Genomic DNA, 19,733 nt, shown 5'->3' on the forward strand with positions numbered 1-19,733 from the left:
GCATCTGGAGAACCTCTCATTTTCACGGAACCTCTCCCCAAACTGATGTCATCCTCTCTCACAAGCAATGGGACTCCACCCTGTTTGGCTATACATTATCTCATATCTTCTGCAAACTAAAAGATTAATAGATTCTTTGCTCTTTTTTCTCTTTCAAGCCTAGTGAATAGCTGGGTTATTCTATCTACGGTGCCTTCGGAAACAATCTACACACAGCACCCCATAATGACAAATCAAAAACAGATTTTCAGGGTTTTTTGCAACAAAAAAAATCTGAAAACATCACAAGTATTCAGACTTTACTCAGTACTTTGTTGAGTCTTTGGCAGCGATTACAGCCTCGAGTCTTTTAGGGTATGGCACTACAAGCTTGGCACACCTGTATTTGGGGAGTTTCTCCCATTCTTCTCTGCAGATCCCCTCAAGTTCTATCAGGTTGGATGAGGATTGTCGCTGCTCAGATATTTTCAGGTCTCTCCAGCGATGTTCGATCAGGTTTAAGTCCGGGCTCTGACTGGGCCACTCAAGGACATTCACAGAGACTTGTTCTGAAGCCGCTCCTGCATTGTCTTGGCTGTGTGCATAAGGTTGTTGTCCTGTTAAGGTGAACTGTCACCCCAGTCTGACGTCCTGAGAGCTCTGGAGCAGGTTTTCATCAAGGATCTCTCTGTACTTTGCTCCGTTCATCTTTGCCTCGATCCTGACTAATCTCCCAGTCCCTGCCGCTGAAAAATCTTGGTTTCATCAGACCAGAGACTCTTGTTTCTCCTGGTCTGAGAGTCTTTAGGTGCCTTTTGGCTAACTCCAAGCGGGCTGTCATGTGCCTTTTACTGAGGAGTGGCTTCCATCTGGCCACTCTACCACAAAGACTTGATTGGTGGAGTGCTGCAGAAATGGTTGTCCTTCTGGAAGGTTCTCCTATCTCCACAGAGGAACTCTAGAGCTCTGTCAGTGACCATCGGGTTCTTGGTCATCTTCCTGACCAAGGCCCTTCTCCCCCAATTGCTCAGTTTAGCCGGGCGGCCAGCTCTAGGAAGAGTCTTTGTGGTTCCAAACTTCTTCCATTTAAGAATGTTGGAGGCCACTGTGTTCTTGATGACCTTCAATGCTGCAGAAATGTTTTGGGTCCCTTCACCTGGTCTGTGCCTCAACACAATCCTGCCTCGGAACTCTACGGACTATTCCTTCGACCTCGTGGCTTGGTTTTTGCTCTGACATGCACTGTCAACTGTGGTACCTTATATAGACAGGTGTGTGCCTTTCCAAATCATGTCCAATCAATTAAATGTACCACAGGTGAACTCCATGTTGTAGAAACATCTCAAGGATGATCATTGAAAACAGGATGCACCGGAGCTCAATTTCGAGTCTCAAAGCAAAGGGTCTGCGTATTTATGTAAATAAGGTATTTCTGTTTTTTATTTAAATTAGCAAAAAAGTCTAAACCTGTTTTTGCCTCGTCGTTATGGGGTATTGTGTGTAGACTGCTGATGATTTTAATTGAAATTTTATCCATTTTAGAATAAGGCTGTAACTTAACAAAATGTGGAAAAAGTCAAGGGGTCTGAATACTTTCTGAGTGCACTGTATATTGGTTCTAAAGGAGGACTTCTAATTAGGCCTTTCCTAATTCTTGGGGATATGGGATTTAAATACTGGACTACGATTGTAATAAAGGTTGTGGACTAAGTAAATAAGGTTGTTATGCATATGTTATACACCATGAGTAGACTGCATATACCAGCATGCAATCATACAAAACATTGTGCGGCTTATGGCACGCCCAAGTAGTAGGCTTGTCTGAAAGAGCTCGTTACTCCAACGTGTAGAGATGTGATTGTGAATGCGGCGTGTAGAGTCGACAGGACTCTACTGTATTAGTTAGTCATCACTGGGGAGATTTAGCTAGCTACACATACGAGGATTGCTAAACTTGAATCATGCACATCGTCATTACATCTAACTGGGAGTGGAGCAGAAATTGTGCAAGATATGGATAGGAGTTATCTTTGGTTCTAGAGATTGCGCGGTTGTTGCTCCGAGTCAAGTTTCCAGCAAGTCCCATATTCCATAATGCTTCACGAGGACTCGACTCATTGGAACCATGTGCACATTTCCTCACGTGTGTTTCATGTTGAAGCGGTGAGGCTGGGATAAAACGGGAAAATTAGCAAACAACAAGCATCGGTGCAGATATATATTTTTTTGGTGGGGGGGGTAGTAGACTTTCTGATTTCTGAAGTCGAGGAGGAAGGTGTGGACGGTAGTGATCCAGCTCAAATAAATCAGAAACATGGGGAACGCAGGGAGTATGGACCAACAAACTGATTTCAGGGGACACAACATGCCTTTGAAACTGCCCATTCCGGAGCCAGGTGAATTGGAGGAGAGATTCGCAATCGTTTTGGTATGTTCACTGTACTTTCTTATCGAACACTGAGTTTCCCATTCTTTGTCTTGCGCCATGCCTCATTTGCGCCTGGCACCGCACAACCGCTAACAGTAACTAGCGCAGCAGTCTCCCAACTCGAGCTCGTTCATCTTTTGTGTCGATTGAGTTCGACTTGGAGGGGACATTTCACAAACATACAAGTTTGTGTTTTTTTGTTTAGTCTTTTTACGCATGCCATGTTAGGTTAGTGTTAACGCTAGCTGATAAGTATGGCAGTCATTGTTTTGTTTTGTTGTTTTTCTTTCTTGGCATGTTTTTACATGGATCCGACTGCAACAGACAATCACATGTAGTTGTTATGTAGAGAACTACATGGACAACATTCAAAGAGTTTGAACCGTTTAGACATTTCCTTTATTTTAACGGGTGAAGTTATACAGGTAGTCAGTGAAGGCAACTGACCTCGGCAAGTTTGCTCCCTTATACGATCAGCATGTCAATATAACCTCAGACATTTGAGTAGTTAGCTGTTTGCCCCATACATGGACCAAACGGTAGTCTGGCAAATTCGAAAATGCCTTTCTGTGTGTGACATTCGTTGTGTTTAGTCAGAGAGTGTTTGTTCAGCCTGTATACGCCTAGGCTATTTACCTACACAGCATGCTTCTGTAAATGGGATGTGTGGCCAACCTGTGTTTACTCAAAGAACCACCTGCACAGCTGTCAAGACAAAATGAGCAAGTTAGCTACTTTATTGACTTCTGCTCATATCCATGTTCTGTTTAAAAAATAAAAATAAGATACAGCTTACATGACTAATACACCTTCTTAATGTTTCAGTATCCCAAATCATGGCCTTAAATCATCATCCTATGTTTTGCATTACATACCATGCACGACAACCTGTTCAGCTATTCTGCGTTCAAATGCGATGACAATTGTGCATTTCTGTGCTGTGTTGCTGCTTCAGGGGCACTTTACAGTACAGCCCTTCTGTCAAGGCACATGTGGAGGGGGGGGGGGGGGGGTCATGACTGTAAGGCCCGGTTTTGTGAGGTTGTGTAAATGTGGGTCAGACGTTATTGTAGTCAGACCTAATACTCCACTCAACTGAGGGTAGGCGGCTCTGTTGTGGGACCTGGGCGCCTGCAACACACTTAGTCTAACACAGACCTACTAAGAAGGTCATGCAGTGCCATGTGACTTCAGCGATCCTGCAACTGGTACTTGTCAGAAGGAATGGTTAAAAGAGGAAATAACTGTTATCTGTTTCATTCTGTGTTTCCCCCTTTTCTCTGCCTTGGGGTATAGTCTGTTACTCTGTTTGCTGACTGTGCTGGCTCAAGCCATTTTGCCTGTTATTACCTAATGGAGCAAGTTGTTTTTTTTTTTTTTCCTGTGGGAGTAACTAATGCGTGTCACAGTGTTCTAGTTGGGGCGTAATTGCTGCGTGTCCTGGCCAGATGAATCCCATTCTGTGTTGGAGGAGAGGGAGGCAGGGAGCAGACTTCTGTCTGGAGATGGGTCGCATCCCAAATGGCACAGTATTCGCTTGACCAGAGCCCATAGGTAGTGGACTTTATATGGAAAAGGGTGTCATTTGGGACAGAGACAGGGTTGACGTCACACTGCCTAATCCCGTCTGCTTTTAGGATCACCTGGCTGCTTCTCATGATCTGCCTGGCTCGAATAGCTACTTTTCAAACTAACAGGCCGAACAAAGTAGGACAGAGGAACGGTATTGAACTGCCTTAAGGCGCTACTCTGAGGATGCCGCATCATTAAGTTCATAGTAACAGTTAATGGTCTGTTAGCTTTTCCCAGCATGCTCATTACCCATATTTATTTTCCCTCCGTAAAGGTGTAGGTCATTGATGGCCTAATGAGTCGTATTGGAAATGGATCCTATTAGTAAATGCTACTAGCTGAATCCATAAGCACTGGCTTAAACAACAGAGTGGGTCTGGTGGCACCAGGAGTAATCAGTGCTGGGACTGACGCTCACTGAAGAGGGATGGATGTGACATTAAGGGAGTTCCAGCTAGAATGTTCTTCAGCATGGTTGGCATGTCAGCAAAACTCCCTCCCTCTGCAAGTAGGATGTCTTTACTCTTGGCAGGAAGCGAACCGTGCAAAATTAGGCGAGTTTAGCGTCTTAATCACAGCACGTAGCTATATTTAATGCGATTTAAACCCTGTTGCATGTCAGCCATGCCCGTTGGCTGGTGGCTCCCCCTATGCCTCGGTGAGCGTGTGAATCTGGTAACCTGGTGTGTCACTTTAACCTGCAAGGCTAGTGATTGCAAAGATGTATTGGGCCCCTCTATCATTGATCAATACCACCATACATACACTCACTGGTTGATAAGTATGTGCAGCAGGCTGATGGTATCACGGGTTGGATGTTATGGCTGCTCATTTCTTTCCTTGCCAACTCAAAAAATCATTCCAATCTCCATAGATTGGGCCTATGTAAAACAGTGTATTTCTATAATAAACAGGATGGCCTGTATGTAATGAAACTATTTGAGAAAATATCCCTTTCAAACTGCGATGCTATATTGTCTGGGTATATTAGTCCTATATTTAGAGAATTTTAAATAGCTTTTGCCTTAAAAGTTCCTTGTCCAAATGGTTCTTTTTAGCTGTAGAGGTGATTTAATTACAACATGTTTACATAAGAGCTCCCTCTTAGTCTGATCCTTAGGGATCTAGAGCAGTGGTCACCATGGTTGATCTTCAGGGCATTCCTAGTCGATCACCAAACATTTCTGTAGAAAAACCAATGCTACTGGTTTGTGCTCTCTTTTTCTTTCTTTTTTTGCGCTGTTGGCGGTAGGTGCACTTGATTCAGAAGCCCAGGTAGGCAAAGTGTTCCCATTTTTAACAATTTCATTTGTTTAAAAGAAAAACTCTGCCTATCTGGCGAACTGGGAGAGCTGTGGCCAAATGAAGTGTGCCTACTGCGCTGTCCAATCAGATAGCTTAAATCACCATGCCTACAGCTTCCACGACCCTGGCCACAGCAACATTTTATACTAGCCTACTTGACATTTCATAACTTTTAAAACCATGACCAGATAGAGAGACTGTCAAAGAATACAGCAAAGAGATTCTGGTTTTATGAGTGAGTTCATGTTGAAGTTTTTATTCAGCACTGTCAACCCTGTTTTTATTCAACACTTTTACAAAACATAAAATGCACTCATGCTGAAATGAAATGAGTAGCCAAGTGTATTTAATAGGCCTGCGTTTTTATTATTAGCAGCTCGACGTTGTCACGTTCTGACCTTAGTTCTTTTATCATGTCTTTGTTTTAGTATGGTCAGGGCGTGAGTTGGGTGGGTTGTCTATGTTCGTTTTTTCTATGTTGTGTTTTGCGTTTGGCCTGGTGTGGTTCTCAATCAGAGGCAGGTGTCGTTAGTTGTCTCTGATTGAGAATCATACGTAGGTAGCCTTTTTTCACCTGTGTTTCGTGGGTGATTATTTTCTGTTCTGTGTTTTGTATTTCACCGTTCAGGACTGTTTCGTTCTCGTTGTTTTTGTTTTGTGTTCAAATAATAAATACTATATGGACACTTACCACGCTGCGCATTGGTTCTCCGATCCTTCTTACTACTCCTCCTCAGAAGAGGACGAGGAGAATCGTTAGACGTGTCTATTTTAATATTAGATTAATATTAATAATAGGAAAATGCCACTTTCCCTGGTCAAATCAAATCAACGTTTATTTGTCACATGCATCGAATACAACAGGTGTAGACCTTACAGTGAAATGCTTACTTGCAGGCTCTAACCAACAGTGGAATTTCAAAAAAAGAAGGTATTAGGTGACCAATTGGCAAGTCAAAAAGTCAAAACAACAGTGAAAAGACAGTTAAAAATTAAGGCTATATACAGTAGTGAGGCTATATACAGTAGTGAGGCTATATACAGTAGCGAGGCTATATACAGGCACCAGTTAGTCAGGCTGATTGAGGTAGTATGTAGATATGGTTAAAGTGACTATGCATATATGATAAACGGAGAGTAGCAGTAGTGTGAAAAAGGGGTTGGCAGGTGTTGGGTGGCGGGACACAATGCAGATCGCCTGGTTAGCCAATGTGTGGGGACACTGGTTGGTCGAGCTAATTGAGGTAGTATGTACATGAATGTATAGTTAAAGTAACTATTCATATATGATAAACAGAGTGTAGCAGAACTGTAAAAGCGGGGTTGGGGGGGGGGCACAAATGCAAATAGTCCAGGTAGCCATTTGATTACATGTTCAGGAGTCTTATGGCGTGGGGGTAAAAACTGTTGAGAAGCCTTTTTGTCCTAGACTTGGCACTCCGGTACCGCTTGCCACGCGGTAGTAGATAGAACAGTCTGTGACTGGGGTGGCTGGGGTCTTTGACAATTTTTTGGGCCTTGCTCTGACACCGACTGGTGTAGAGGTCCTAGATGCCAGGCAGTTTAGCTCCAGTGATGTACTGGGCCATACGCACTACCCTCTGTACTGCTTTGCGGTCGGAGGCCGAGCAGTTGCCGTACCAGGCAGTGATGCAACCAGTCAGGCAGGATGCTCTCGATTTTGCAGCTGTAGAACCTTTTGAAGATCTGAGGACACATGCCAGATCTTTTAAGTTTCCTGAGGGGAATAAGCTTATTTGTGCCCTCTTCACGACTGTATGGGTGTGTTTGGACTATTCTAGTTTGTTGGTGATGTGGACACCAAGGAACTTGAAGCTCTCAAGCTCGGTCCTCCTTTTCTGTAGTCCACAATGATCTCTTAGTCTTGGTTACGTTGAGGCATAGGTTGTTATTCTGGCACCACCCGGCCAGGTCTCTGACCTCCCTATAGGCGTTGTCAGGTGATCAGGCCTACCACTGTTGTGTCGTCTGCAAACTTAATGATGGTGTTGGGAGTCGTGTCTGGCCATGCAGTCGTGGGTGAACAGAGAGTACAGGAGGGGACTGAGCACGCACCCCTGAGTGGCTCCAGTGTTGAGGATCAGCGTGGCAGATGTGTTGCTACCCACCCTCACCACCTTGGGGCAGGCCATCAGGAAGTCCAGGATCCAGTTGCAGAGGGAGGTGTTTAGTCCCAAGATCCTTAGCTTAGTGATGAGCTTTGTGGGCAACTATGGTGTTGAACGCTGAGCTGTAGTAAATGAATAGCATTCTCACGTAGGTGTCATAGGAACAACATGAATTTGTGCATGAGGCATATGCGGCGCGACTTGAGTTTCGCCATCAGGTGGAAGAGTGTGTCCCTTCTCTGGAAAGTCTCACCGTAGAAAAGGAGAGAGCAGGGACCGTGAGAGGTGGACCCTCTGCTGCTTCCTCCCTCCACTCAGACTTATTTTCTGTTCAAAACAACTGGGAACTCGGAAATCTCTCACTTCCGACTTCAGTGCGTTCAAGACTACTGGGAACTCTGAAAGAAACGGTCATCCAACTCGGAATTCATTAATTTTCTGAGTTCCCAGTGGTCTTGAAAGTACGATCAGTTCAGTAAAACAAAAAAGCGAATTATTTCAATTTATGCTCAGCTGTGCCTCGCAAGTGCTACACGAACGGATCTATTTTGTCATCAAAGCTCGAGTTTTGAAATATGAGAAGAACAATATTGGCAAGCCACGCATAAAGCTAATATGCTGTGATTATGTATTAGGCCTAGTGCCCAAACCTCATTCCTACAGAACTGTTTTGAATGGGTTAATGTTACATTTTCTAGGTCATGTTGCTTTCTGACTGCAAAAGGTGACCACTGATCTAGAGGCTAGCTGTGAAGGCCCTGCCAGCTCTTACATTAAGAAACCAGGTGGATTTAACAAGGTTGGGAGGGATTTGGCTAAATGAAAGCATTGACTTCTCCACAGACCCTGTAATGTTCAACCCAAAACAACTCTATGTCCATGATCAGCAGACAGCTGTGCTTTTTTTTAGGCTATGTGATGCACCTCATTACAGGTTTATTCTGTTTGAGGTCACAATTGACTGTGTAGTAACACTGTAATTACCATAGTAACAACATTGTAACATGTTGTTACCTAGGCTTATAAATAGACTAATTGCTTTGTAATTACATAGTAGGGGAATTTGGTTGTTATTACGCAGGTGGAATAGTGGACTTCATATGTACTTGTACTGTAATCATAAGAATAGACATTGAGAACAGAGTTAGTGTGCTTTCAGGTAGCCTTTGCCTGGAGAAGTCTACGTTTGCTCCAGGCTGATTCTACTAAGCCTAACCGTTTCCCCATACAAAGCAAATTGGCTTCCATTGATACAGCTGCTGTAGGGGACTCAAATAATCCCTAGAGCTATGGCTGATATTTAAACTAGACATCATTTGAATGTAAGGCCTCTGCCAAGATAAGGCAACGTTTTTCAAATGCGACCTTGACCATGGAGAGAAGATAGTATAATGTGAACTTCGTTTTAGGGCTGTTACGATTATGCCATTTTTGGTAAAGATGAATTGTCATTGTAAATGGCCCCGTTTTTGTCATAATTGTTTATTTTTTTTGTCATTATTTTGAAAAATTTGTAGTGCATCATAATGCATCTTTCAATATTAGCTGCAACATACCTAATGAATACAACACAGCTTTGGTGATACCACTGTCTAAAAAAAAGTATGGTTTTAACCGCTTATAACTTTTGGAAATGAAACTTCTCTTTACTGTGCCGTTCTCCTCTTAAAATGACTACTAACATTTCCCACTTCATGTAAAAAAAAAGAAGAAAAAAGAAAAGACAACTTCTATTGTGTAAACTAATCTATATATACAAAGTATGTGGACACCTTCAAATTAGTGGATTCAGCTATTTCAGCCACACCCTTTGCTGACAGGTGTATAAAATCGAGCACACAGCCATGCGATCTCCGTAGACAAACATTGTCAGTAGAATGGCCTTACTGAAGCGCACAGTGACTTTCAACGTGGCACCGTCATAGGATGCCACCTTTCCAACAAGTCAGTTCTTCAAATTTCTGCTCTACTGTAAGTGCTGTTATCATGAAGTGGAAACGTCTAGGAGCAACAATGGCTCAGCCGCGAAGTGGTAGGCCACACAAGTTCATAGAATGTGACCACCAAGTGCTGAATAGTCTGTCCTCGGTTGCAACACTCACTACCGAGTTCCAAACTGCCTCTAGAAGCAAAGATAGCACAATAATTGTTCGCGGGAGCTTCATGAAATGGGTTTCCATGGCTGAGCTGCCGTACACAAGCCTAAAATCACCATGCGCAATGCCAAGTGTCGGCTGGAGTGGTGTAAAACTTGCTGCCATTAGACTCTGTAGCAGTGGAAACGCTTTCACTGGAGTGATGAACCACGCGTCATCATCTGGCATTCCAACGGATTAATCTGGGTTTGGCGGATGCCAGGAGAACGCTACCTCCCCGAATGCATAAACTGTAAAGTTTGGTTGAGGAGGAAATGATCTGGGGCTGTTTTTCATGGTTTGGGCATTGCCCCTTAGTTCCAGTGAAGGGAAATCTTAACGGTACAGCATACAATGACTTTCTATACCATTCTGTGCTTCCAACTTTGTGGCAACAGTTTGGGGAAGGCCCTTTCCTATTTCTACATGACAATGTCCCCCGTGCACAAAGTGAGGTTAATACAGAAATGGTTTTTCGAGATCAGTGTGGAAGAACTTGACTGGCCTGCACAGAGCCCTAAACTCAACCCCATTGAACACATTTGGGAAGAATTGGAACACCGGCTGTGAGCCAGGCCTAATCTCTCAACATCAGTGCCCAACCTCACCAATGCTCTTGTGGCTGAATGGAAGCTCGTCTCTGCAGTAATGTTCCAACATATAGTGGAAAGCCTTCCCAGAAGAGCTGAGGCTGTTATTGCAGCAAAGAGGGGACCAACTCCATATTAATGCCCAAGATTATGGAATGAGATGTTTGACAGGTGTCCACATACCTTTGGTAATGTAGTGTATATGTAATTGAATATAAAGTTGAAATTCCCTTCTTCTTAAAGGAATGTTTTAAGACGATTATGAAGCAAAATAATGTTTTCACGGTTATTGTCCATAATTAATGGTTAATTATACAATAATTGTGCCAGCCCTACTTCCATTATCTTCTATGTAGATTTGATTAAGTAGCAGGACTGTAATTTCATTTCCATTAACACATTTTTGCTCGAAGGGCTGTTTTTACCAGGTAGCCTAACTCATTCTTTGTAGGTAATACTTTGTCGCAGTAAAAAAATAGTTATTTTCTTGTGCATAAGGCCTATGACAATATATATATATTTTTTTTTACAAACGCTCAGTTTTAATCATACTCAATGTATTCTAGCTGTCATGCTTATTTTACAATGAAGGGTAGGCCGTCAATTGTAAATAAGAATTTGTTCTTAAACTCACTTGCCTAGTTAAATAAAGGTTAAATAAATACAAAAATAAATGTCAATACAATCAAACTAGCATGGGCAAAGATCACAAGTCAGTCATAATGTAGATAATAGGCTAGTGCAGGTATCAAACACAAGGCCTTTGAACCCAATAGGACAAACCAAGCGAATATGAAAATGAGTCAACAGTTGCGTTAACTACTTCATAAAATTACAGCCCGATGTTCTTGCATGGGTGACTTCAACTTCAATTGCGCTGCTTTCATTTGTTCCTAACTGTAGGCCTCAACACTCTGCTATGTCCCCTTGCTGTATTTGCTTACATTTCTGTCGTTTATTGCGTTGTGTAGTAAACTGTCATACTGAACATCCCTCCGTTGATCACTGTCTAAGCCCCTCTGTTTTTGGTAAGCATGATGAAGACCGCTCATTACACACTAAGGCTCTGTTTTCATCAGAAATGTGGACGTTTCCATTTTTCATCGAACACAGAGGTGGAAAACAGTCGGTCTAAGTGAGTTTGGCATTTAGGCTAGCTGTCTCTTTCGCTCAGGAGCATGTCTGTAAGCTCTCGTGTGGTTTCCATAGCACCCATGACATTAGCGTTGGCTGTTTCAACATGGGAAATCATCAAAGAGATGGGTTGCACTAGACTAGAGGTGTTTTCCTGTTTTTCGAAAGGGCAATTCCACAGTAAAGGACCCCATTTTTCACTTAAAATTCTATCCACTACTTTTAACAATTTACACGGAACATTTTACAAAAACACATTTACTGGAAGAACTGTGCAGATGCAAAGTTTGGTAACATATCACTGTTCACTATGTTAAAGCAGTGATGGATCTTCATTTAGGCTTTGCTGTATACACAGGCTTGTGAGGGAGGCAGAGAAGTTTGAGGCAGTTATTGGGACTTGCTTGAATACCATATGGGGGCTGAGGGTTTAGCTTTTGTCGTAGCTGGAGTTCTCAATAGCCAAGATTACTGTATATATAAACTGCTTTGTTTAAAGGAAGCCAAAGGACCATGGACTTTTCTTGTTATTTTACCCTGAGATACTGTACATTTTTTAAAAATGTTTTGGTAAACGGGCCACAGTTTGAAAAATTGTCAGCTCGCTCTGGTTAGAGTACATTTGCCATTTTAACGTACCTTTCTCCTTGCCCACTCAGTAGGCCTATATCTTTTGAGAAAAGACATGCAAACACTGGTAAAGGATAAATACATTAATAGCCAGCATTCTTTTCATTTTTCATGCTGACTCTTCATTAAAAGAGTCAAATAAATGGCTATTCTCTGTGCCGCAGAGCCTGGCACTAACGCTAGACTGGCAGGCAGCTTGGCTAGTGGCCGTCCCTTCCCCGGGTCCAGAGGCCAGCTCCGTCCCATAGCGCTTAGTCTGGGGATGATTCTGACCTGGGCTGCTTCTGCTGGGTCGTTCAGGGGATTGATTGAGAGGCAAACAGTCGACGTGGTGTCAGAACTCCAGGATGCTCCCGGACTAATTAGCCGTCGCGCAGAGGAACACAAAACTGTTAATGGAGAGAAGTAAGTAGGCTTAGTGATCCAGCTAGCACCACATTGGCCAGTCCAACCCATCACAAGTCTTAGGCTGCTGTGGTGTGCGATGGGCTTTTTAAAGCATACCTGCAGGCAGACAGGCAGGCAGCAGAGCTTGAATGCTTCGGCCTCGCTCCCTTTGCTGGCATAGAATCGTCTGGTTGTGTGGGAACCAGCCTTTGGCTGTGTGCAAGGAGTGTCAGGTCAAAACCGTTTGGGTTCTCTTTCAGTCTGCACTTTCGGTACAACACTTCACAATAGGGAGTCGCACTCTCGCAAGCTCAACTGAAGAACGTACGATCACGCCTGACAAGGCCAATGAAACTCAAGCCTCGCTGGAAGCCCTGCCTTCCACAGGTGATAACACTGAGGCTCGGATTAATTTCTTATTCTTCAGGTCTTCACATCGAGTTGAGTAGAACGATTAACGCTGCTATCTTGAAACAAACATTGGAAATCGAGACGGTCAAACTTGTGTGCTAGAGTTTGTATTTTGTTTTTGTTGTTTCTCTCCTCCAAACCAATTATACTGAACAAAAATATAAACCCAACTGTTAGTGAGTATTTCTCCTTTGCTGACAGGTGTGGCATATCAAGAAGCTGATTAAACAGCATGATTGTACAGGTGAACCTTGTGCTAGGGGCAATAAAAGGCCACTCTAAAATGTGCAGTTTTGTCACACAACACAATGCCACAGATGTTTTGAGGGAACGTGCAATTGACATGCTGACTTGGAATGCTCACCAGAGCTGTTGCTAGGGAATTGAATGTTAATTTCTCTACTTTAAACCGCCTTCAACGTCATTTTAGAGAATTTGGTAGTACATCCAACTGGCCTCACAACGGTTAACCACGTGTAACCACGCCAGCCCAGGACCTCCACATCTGGCTTCTTCACCTGCGTGATCGTCTGAGACCAGCCACCTGGACAGCTGATGGAACTGAGGATTTCTGTCTGTAATAAAGCCCTTTTGTGGGGAAAAACTAATTTTGATTGGCTGGGCCTGGCTCCCCAGTGCGCCCCTGCCCAATCATGTGACATCCTTAGATTAGGGCATAATGAATTTATTTCCATTGACTGATTTCCTTATGTGACCTGTAACACAGTAAAATCATTGAAATTGTTGCATATTGCGTTTATATTTTTGTTCAGTATAGTATTCTTCGAGATGCTTTAAACTGGCTATAGAAATGAGTTAGATGGCAAAAAATGTGACTGACACGACGAAGACTGACATCCAGGCATGGGTTTGCGACCATGCCCCCAGTCAGGCAGCTAGTCTACAGCACTAAAAGATACGATTGTTGTGTTGTTTGTCTCGGCTTGGCGCACGATCAGGCTGCCCTCACTCGAACCAGCCTGGATGCGCATTGCCACTGACCTCGTGCAAAGTCTCTGGATAAATGTGTAGCCTTCTTGAGGAAGCGTTGAGTTTCTGGTAGTGACTTTCCTCTCCCGGATGTCTGTACCTCGGCTGATGCTGAGGCGGGGATGGGAGCTGGGGCTTTGGTCAAATCAGATGTCTTGTTTTTGCCTCAGCTTGATGCATGCGGATGCTGCCCTTGCTCAACCTGGTCTTGTGTGTATTGTCACCGGTTGCAGGAGACTACTCTCACCGCTTGCATCCCTTTTCAGTATTGGTTGACTAAGGGTTCAGTCTTACTAGACTTTTGAGACTAGGCTATAGCGAAATGCTGCAAAACGTGCTACTAGCTATTCCTGCCTTCCCAACGGTGGAATTGCTGGTGTAGTTCTCTTCTTTAGTGTGCGTAGCGTTCAGTTGCTTGGTTGTTCTAAACTGACAGGGCCCACCTCACAGTGCTACAGTCAAAGATTTTCAATATCGGAGGAAGGCTCCACAAGCTCAGGCTTGGCTACTAATCCACTGGGCGAATGCCAGCTATCTGGCTACTAGCTTAGCTTAGACTAAATCCTCATGGCTAATGTCGGCTAGTATACATAACTAACAGAAAATGAAACTACTAGCTTTTTCCCAGTGTTATGGCAACCCCACCCCTATGTCCAATTTCTGGAGTTGTAGGGAGTGGAGGAAGCGGGGCATGTGTGCGCACCTCTGGTGAGGATGCAGCCCCCGGGCATCTACTGTATCTTGGGTATCTTGGGTAACCCCCGGAGCGAGGGGCTTGTGGCACAGGTCTGAGTCACTAGTGTTCCCCACCATTTAAAACAACAGCGGCCCCATTTGGTTATGGCTAAACTAGATACATCAGCCGTTGCAGGAGCCCCAGGTACCCAGAAAGGTTCCCAGGTTCCATGCAGGCTATACAGTCTCACGTGAGCACAATGTATGCTGGAAGCTTGCCTTTGCCAGGTCCCCAAAAACGGATGTTCCGGTTTTCAGGGGAAATCGAAAGAGCCTTACGATTTTGGATGTTGAACAGAGATCTCTATATAATGACGAGATGCTCATGTCTCTGCCCTATCGATGGGAGTTGTTGTCCCAAAGGTGGGAAATAAGCCCATGGAGTAAAACCTCTCGCTTCGCCTCTTCCTCTCTGTCTTAACAAGGCGACACTCCATCTTAGCTCTTCCTCCACATTTACTGGATGTGGGATTTCTACTCTCTATATCCAGACATTTTGTCACCTTGAATATGTAGAAGGAATAACTCGCTTTCTGCCCATAAGGGGTCACCCTTCCCAAATATATATATTTTATACAGGGTTTTCATCCGGGATTTCATCGCCAGGCATGTGCGTGCTAGTCCCTATGGGGTCTGGTGATGCAGGTTAGGGACTTTATAGGCAATCTAATGGCGATTGCGGAGTTGTGGACGGAACAAGGAATGCTGAGTTCAACCTTGCTGTTTCCCACACACAGTCTGAGGTATGACCTCACGATGTCTTCCTCCATCTCACCACATTTAGTTCTGGTTTTCCCCGGGGTTTATTTCTAGTACGTGCGTTCCAGCGCTGGGTGTTAGCCAGTCCAGGTGAAAACTATGATCCCTTATTGATGTCACCTGTTAAATCAGTGTAGTTGAAGGGGAGGAGATGTTTTAAGAAGGGTTATTTAGCCTTGAGACAATTGAGACATGGATTGTGTATGTGTGCCATTCAGAGGGTGAATGGGACAGGTAAAACATTTAAGTGCCTTTGAACGGGGTATGGAAGTAGGTGCCAGGTACACCGGTTTGAGTCAAGAACTGCAACACTGCTGGGTTTTTCATGCTTAATAGTCCTCTATCCATTGCTTTTAGAATTTTAAATGCTCTCTGACTGTCTAGCTTTCATTTCGATGACTGCTAGCAAGCTGGACAGAGTGAAGAGACTATAAATATAGGCTCGTTATCATTTCTACACAGTTTTGATTTAGTTTGTCAGTCCAATGTCGATTAAGATATTTTTTTTCCCCCGAGGAAAAACAAAACAAAAATGAATATATTTATTCCTTATGTTTGAAACCTCTGATTTAAACTGTTGACTGTAGGGGATATTTGTGTGAAGGCGACTTGGGCATCGCCATACACTTTGTGAGGTTTTATCACTTGATGTCACTGCTCTCGGTGTGGCCCACAGTGCGCTTACAGTTACAGGTAGCACACAAGTTTAAGTGCATATATATAGCCTCGTCTAACCCTGTTAAAAATGGAACAGATCTGCACAATGCCAGGATGTCATTGAACATTCATCATGACACAAACATAGCTTACAACTTTCACTACACATTCACTTTTCCCACATTTTATGTTAGTCTTATTCTGAAATGGATTGTTTTTCCTCATCAATCTACAGACAATACCCCATCATGACGAAGAGAAACAGGTTTTTTACAAATGTTTGCAAAAAGCTCCAGAGTTCCTTTGTGGATATGGGAGAACCTCTGCAGCACCACCATTTAGGCCTTTATGGTAAAGTGGCCAGACAGAAGCCACTCCTCAGTAAAAGGCACAGGCTGCTTGGAGTTTGCCAAAAGGCACCTAATACCCTGACTACATCGCTCCCGTTGAAAAATACATGTAGAAATCTGTTATTCAATTATTGTACCCACACTGCTCGCGCGCGTCAACGAGTGTCTGCGTTGCCAAGGGCTAAAATAGAACTCCTTTCTATTTCTGACGCAGATCGCGCTGCAAGTCCTGCCTCTCTCCCACCTCCTCATTGGTTATACCCACATGGGTGATGGAAAGACGAACTGTGTTTCCGGTTGTCATGGTAATACTATGAAAGTTTAGATGCCAATCACCATATAAGTTCAAAGATGAAAAAGCCTGGAAGGAGGAGAGATGACTAGAAAGGATTCTGTTGACCGTTTTATGTGTGGATTAATTGTCGAAGGAGAGGACCTTGTGCAGTTCAGGTAAAATAACAACTCAATGTTTATATCCCAGGACAAATTAGCTAGCAACAGCAAGCTAGCTAAATAGGACAAATTAGCTAGCAAGTGCAAGCTAACTAGCTAAATTGCCATAAATATTGAATGCTTTTTGACCTGTCCCCAAATTAATGTAATTGGTTCAGAGTTTGTTTTGATATTTTAACCTGTGTGTCGTGATCGCGTTTGGTGTAGAGGGACAAAATAGATGTATGCACGATAGAGCACACGCACAGCCAGTTTGGGTTCCGTGTAAAGGACTCTGACGATGAGAAATAACATTATTTAGTCTGATGAAACCAAGATTGAACTCTTTGGCCTGAATGTTAAGCATCACGTCTGGAGGAAACCTGGCACCATCCCTACAGTGAAGCATGCTGGTGGTAGCATCTAGCTGTAGGGATGTTTTTCAGGGACTGGGAGACTAGTCAGTATCGAGGGATAGATGAACGGCACAAAGTACAGAGAGATCCTTGATGAAAACCTGCTCCAGAGCACTCAGGACCTCGGACTGGGGCGAAGGTTCACCTTCCAACAGGACAACGATCCTAAGCACACAGCCAAAACAACGCTGGAGTGGCTTCGGGACAAGTCTATGAATGTCCTTGAGTGGCCCAGCCAGAGCCCGGACTTGAACTCGATCAAACATCTCTGGAGAGACCTGAAATAGTTGTGAATCGACGCTCTCCATCCAACCTGACAGAACTTGAGAGGATCTGCAGAGAGGAATGGGAGGAACTCCCCAAATACAGGTGTGCCAAGCTTGTAGCGTCATACCCAAGAAGACTCGAGGCTGTAATTGCTACCAAAGGTGCTTCAACAAAGTACTGAGTAAAGGGTCTGAATATTTATGTAAATGTGACATTTCAGTTTCATTTTTAAACAACTGTTTTTGCTTTGTCATTATGGGGTATTGTGTGTAGATTGTTAAGAAAAATAAACAATTTAAACCATTTTAGAATAAGTCTGTAAGGTAACAAAATGTGGAAACCGATAGTGGTCTGAATACTTTCTGAATGCGCTGTATGTTGCTTCACTACCATCCATGCAGTTTTTTGTATTGGTAATTTCTTAGCTGTTGTTCTACCCTACCGTAATGAGCAGGTGTAGGGTGAGGCAAGTTAGACATGGTCCAGCTTGGCTCCTTTATGTTGAGCACAGCCAGTTACAGCCAGTCCTCAGTATGGCCCAACGCAGCAGCCCTACAACAGTCACACAACAATAGGAGAGAAGAGTCACTGTTGGCACTCAGCCTCTGGAGTGAACTGCCTTGCGAAGTGGTTCTTTGCACAGCCCAAGGTGACAGCTGTTTGAAACAGCACAAAATTAGACACTGTTTAGACTATCTTAAGTCTGGGTGTTTTTCTGTTTTTGTCATTTTGAATTGTTTTATGTTCGCGCTGTTTTATTTGAAGTTCAACTTTATGATTAAAGCAAACCATGCTTCATGTTCCTTCAAAACAGGAGAGAATGTTTTACACTGAGGTCAGTCATGAATTAGAATCTGTGTCCCGGGCACCAGAGGCATTGTTATCTAGTGTTGCCCCTTTAGATTTCAAGGACTTATGCGCTATCAAAGGTGTTTACGTCTGACAGCACAGAGAACGGTGACTGGCTCCTTCAAATAGTCTCAGACCATTTAAACAAATATGTCCTTCATTTTTTATACCGCTTCTTTGAGTGAAAGTCGGTTACAGTTAAAAAATAAATAAATCAGGTTACAGTAAATGAATAATAAATAATATATGCCATTTAGCAGACACTTTTATCCAAAGCGACTTACAGTCATGTGTGCATAAGTCCATGGCCTTTTTACCCTACAGCCAGACTGTATCTAGCCTACTCCATTGTGAGTGCAAGGCCATTGTGTCTATCATAGTTATTAGATCTCGGATCTACTGAAGCTGAAATATGAAGGCTTTTGCAGAAAGCTCTGCAGAAGTATCCCCCCCCCCAGTACTGACTGATGCGCAACAATCAGCCGGAGTTCTCTTGAGACATTTGTTGCCTTTTGAAGATGTCTGAGTAAAAGGAGGGTTTTGTAGGGTAAGCTCTTGCCAGAAGCAACATCTGCAGTGAAAATGTGAGGTCCTGCCTTGTGCATTTGAATGTACTCTCATGTCATGGTTTGATATAGGCCTCAGAGACAGCTCCTTAGGCTCAAAACAATACAGCAATCTGCTGTTACAGGTTTTTTGGGCTTAAAACCAGCCTCTCCCCCTCTGGGCCTCGCACATCATACACACACATTGGGCAAAGACCTGATAGTCAACATCCTGTCAACATCACATTTTAGTTGGCTGAGTGTACAAAACATGAACTCTTTATTGCTCTTTCCATGACAAAGACTGACCAGGTGAAAGCTACGATCCCTTATTGATATTACTTGTTAAATCCCCTTCAATCAGTGTAGATGGGGGGGCAGTTTAAAGAAGGATTTTCAAGCCTTGAGAAAATTGAGACATGGATTGTGTACAGTGGCTTGCGAAAGTATTCACCCCACTTGGCATTTTACTTATTTTGTTGCATTACAACCTGGAATTCAAATGGATTTTGGGGGGATTGGTATAATTTGAAGATGTGAAATATTTTTATTGTGACACAAACAAGAAATTAGACAAAAAAACCAGAACATTTGCATAACTGGTGTACAGCAGTCTTTAAGTTATACCACAGATTCTCAATTGGATTGACTTTGACTAGGCCATTCCAAGACATTTAAATGTTTCCCCTTAAACCACTCAAGTGTTGCTTTAGCAGTATGCTTAGGGTCATTGTCCTGTTGGAAGGTGAACCTCCATCCCAGTCTCAAATCTTTGGAAAACTGTAACAAGAATTTACCTGTATTTAGCGCCATCCATCACTCCTTCAAATTCAATTTCAGTTTCCCAATCGCTGATGAAAAACATCCCCACAGCATGAGGCTGCCACTACCATGCTTCACTATGGGGATGGTGTTCTCAGGGTGATTAGAGGTGTTGAGTTTGCGTCAGACAGTGTTTTCCTTGATGTCCCTGATTTTTTTTTTTTACCCCCTTTATTTAATCTTTATTTAACTAGGCAAGTCAGTTAAGAAC

The 19,733-nt window shown here is 43.3% G+C and overlaps 1 protein-coding gene across 1 annotated transcript in view; it reads left to right on the forward strand.

Moving 5' to 3' along the window:
* Positions 1-1,830: 1,830 nt before the first annotated feature.
* Positions 1,831-19,733, forward strand: part of LOC124042098 (formin-like protein 2) — a 100,019-nt gene continuing 82,116 nt past the window's right edge. Inside the window, exon 1 of the mRNA XM_046360434.1 lies at positions 1,831-2,407. Within this exon, the coding sequence (XP_046216390.1) occupies positions 2,294-2,407 (114 nt within the window). The 5' untranslated portion in view covers positions 1,831-2,293. The remainder of the gene's footprint in view (positions 2,408-19,733) is intronic.

Source organism: Oncorhynchus gorbuscha, linkage group LG01 (genome assembly GCF_021184085.1).
Source record: "Oncorhynchus gorbuscha isolate QuinsamMale2020 ecotype Even-year linkage group LG01, OgorEven_v1.0, whole genome shotgun sequence".
NCBI lineage: Eukaryota > Metazoa > Chordata > Actinopteri > Salmoniformes > Salmonidae > Oncorhynchus > Oncorhynchus gorbuscha.